The 723-nt window shown below is 47.2% G+C and overlaps 1 protein-coding gene across 1 annotated transcript in view; it reads left to right on the plus strand.

Moving 5' to 3' along the window:
- The first annotated feature begins 3 nt into the window (after positions 1 to 3).
- GDI2 (GDP dissociation inhibitor 2) overlaps positions 4 to 723 on the plus strand; it is a 9562-nt gene continuing 8842 nt past the window's right edge. The window contains exon 1 of the mRNA XM_009331009.1: positions 4 to 90. Coding sequence (XP_009329284.1) covers positions 4 to 90 — 87 coding nt within the window. The remainder of the gene's footprint in view (positions 91 to 723) is intronic.

Genomic DNA, 723 nt, shown 5'->3' on the forward strand with positions numbered 1-723 from the left:
ATCATGTCAGTGAATGGAAAGAAAGTCCTTCACATGGATCGTAACTCTTACTATGGAGGGGAGAGCGCATCCATTACACCCCTGGAGGATGTAAGTATGGAGGCTGACACCCGCCTATTGTGTCCTCCCCAGGCACATAAAGGGGGCTTTATTTCGAGCTATCCCTAGGGGTGGATTCAAAGTAATTACTCTTAAGGGTTTCCTTTGAGTAAGAATGTTTTATGGCACTTCCAGACCAGATAATAGTGGGGGAGAAACCGGTGCGTATGTTTATACTTGGCGGATAGCGCTTGTTTTCTGTAGTTCCCAGCCGAGATTCAGGCACGCAGCACTTGAGCGATGGTTCGGAGGTATAATGCCCGGCAGCTAGATGTTAAAACTCTTCGGCTAAATTGCTACTGCTGCGCTTGCCGGCGAATGTTGGCCTAACAAATGCCGTGTGCTCTCCGTGCCTTGACGTTACACTCGGTCCTCGGTCTGCGAGCACTTCCAGCTAGATAGGCACCATCTCACTTGGTTAGTGCTTGCACCCTGTGATTGTGTACCCCTAAAGCCGTTAGTGTGGCTGATTAATCAGATGTCAGGAAATCACTGCTCTCCTTGCTGCTTAATCGGGTTAAATATTTATATCAGAGAATCTGATTTAAGTATATGGAGGAGCCTGCCCTCTCCTGAAGTAGGCATTGTGATCAGATTACCTTTAGCAATGTTAAACAGTATTTC

Source organism: Pygoscelis adeliae, unplaced genomic scaffold (assembly GCF_000699105.1).
Source record: "Pygoscelis adeliae isolate BGI_AS28 unplaced genomic scaffold, ASM69910v1 Scaffold129, whole genome shotgun sequence".
In the NCBI taxonomy this organism is placed as follows: domain Eukaryota; kingdom Metazoa; phylum Chordata; class Aves; order Sphenisciformes; family Spheniscidae; genus Pygoscelis; species Pygoscelis adeliae.